Source organism: Phytophthora parasitica (assembly GCF_000247585.1).
Source record: "Phytophthora parasitica INRA-310 unplaced genomic scaffold supercont2.15, whole genome shotgun sequence".
NCBI lineage: Eukaryota > Oomycota > Peronosporomycetes > Peronosporales > Peronosporaceae > Phytophthora > Phytophthora nicotianae.
In genome coordinates, this window is record NW_008649001.1 from 597,943 (window position 1) to 598,788 (window position 846).

At 46.6% G+C, this 846-nt stretch overlaps 1 protein-coding gene across 1 annotated transcript in view; it reads right to left on the reverse strand.

Annotated features, from left to right (window-relative positions):
- PPTG_22326 (hypothetical protein) overlaps nucleotides 1-443 on the reverse strand; it is a gene marked incomplete at both ends in the record, with an annotated part of 1,417 nt that extends 974 nt beyond the window's left edge. The window contains one exon of the mRNA XM_008903366.1: nucleotides 42-443. Within this exon, the coding sequence (XP_008901614.1) occupies nucleotides 42-443 (402 nt within the window). The remainder of the gene's footprint in view (nucleotides 1-41) is intronic.
- Between the last annotated feature and the right edge of the window lie 403 nt (nucleotides 444-846).

Below are 846 nucleotides of genomic sequence, written 5' to 3' on the forward strand. Positions count from 1 at the left end.
TTCAGACCCTTGAAATACGTAGTCAGCTCCGACTCTAATACCTTGGACATCGTGCAGCCGTAGTCACGATACAAATTGAACAGACTTGCTCTATGTGTGTTCAGAGCAGAATAGCTCAGCCCCGATCCGTCCTTCCGTGTCAGTGTCACGAGCCAGGTAACAAAGTCTTCAGCAGTAAGAGCCTCAAATTCGAGAGGAATGATGCTACTTTGGGGACACAACTTCTCTTTTACGCGAGATCGCAGTTGGTGGAGGGAGCAGTCGGACGTATCGCCAAGCCTCTCAGCAAACTGTGCCGACACGAGTTCTGACTTATTCTGGACCACCCAGGCAAGGAAGCGGCAGTACGAGTTCTGGTAGGTGGTGCGAGAGCGCGCACTGATGGTATTCTCGCGAATGCCACGGATTTTCTCTTTCAGTTTTCCCCAATCACAGTCCACCATTGCTGTCGGACACTTGTCTGCTGTCTTCTGTGCAAATTGCGCTTTGCTGTCGGTGACACGCGTTCACACAGAAAAACGAAGTAGGTTATTCAGAAAATAGCAGACATTGTGTCCAACGCTATACCAAATAGTGATCCCTAAGTCCGACGAATTTTGGGGAATGGTGTTTGTCGCGCCGAAGCTTTCCGCGGAGGATGCGTTCGTTGTTGTAGCTTCTGTATGGATGCTGGCTAAAACGAACACTAATTTAGATAACTGGTCACTAAAAATAACTTCCTGTTCATATATATATGTAATCTGCCTTGTTAGTGCTTTAAATCAGTCGATTAGCAAATAAATTGGACATCGTGGTTTCCACAATAACCATTTCGCGATAAAAGGAAGCAGAATGCCACTTTTTTCT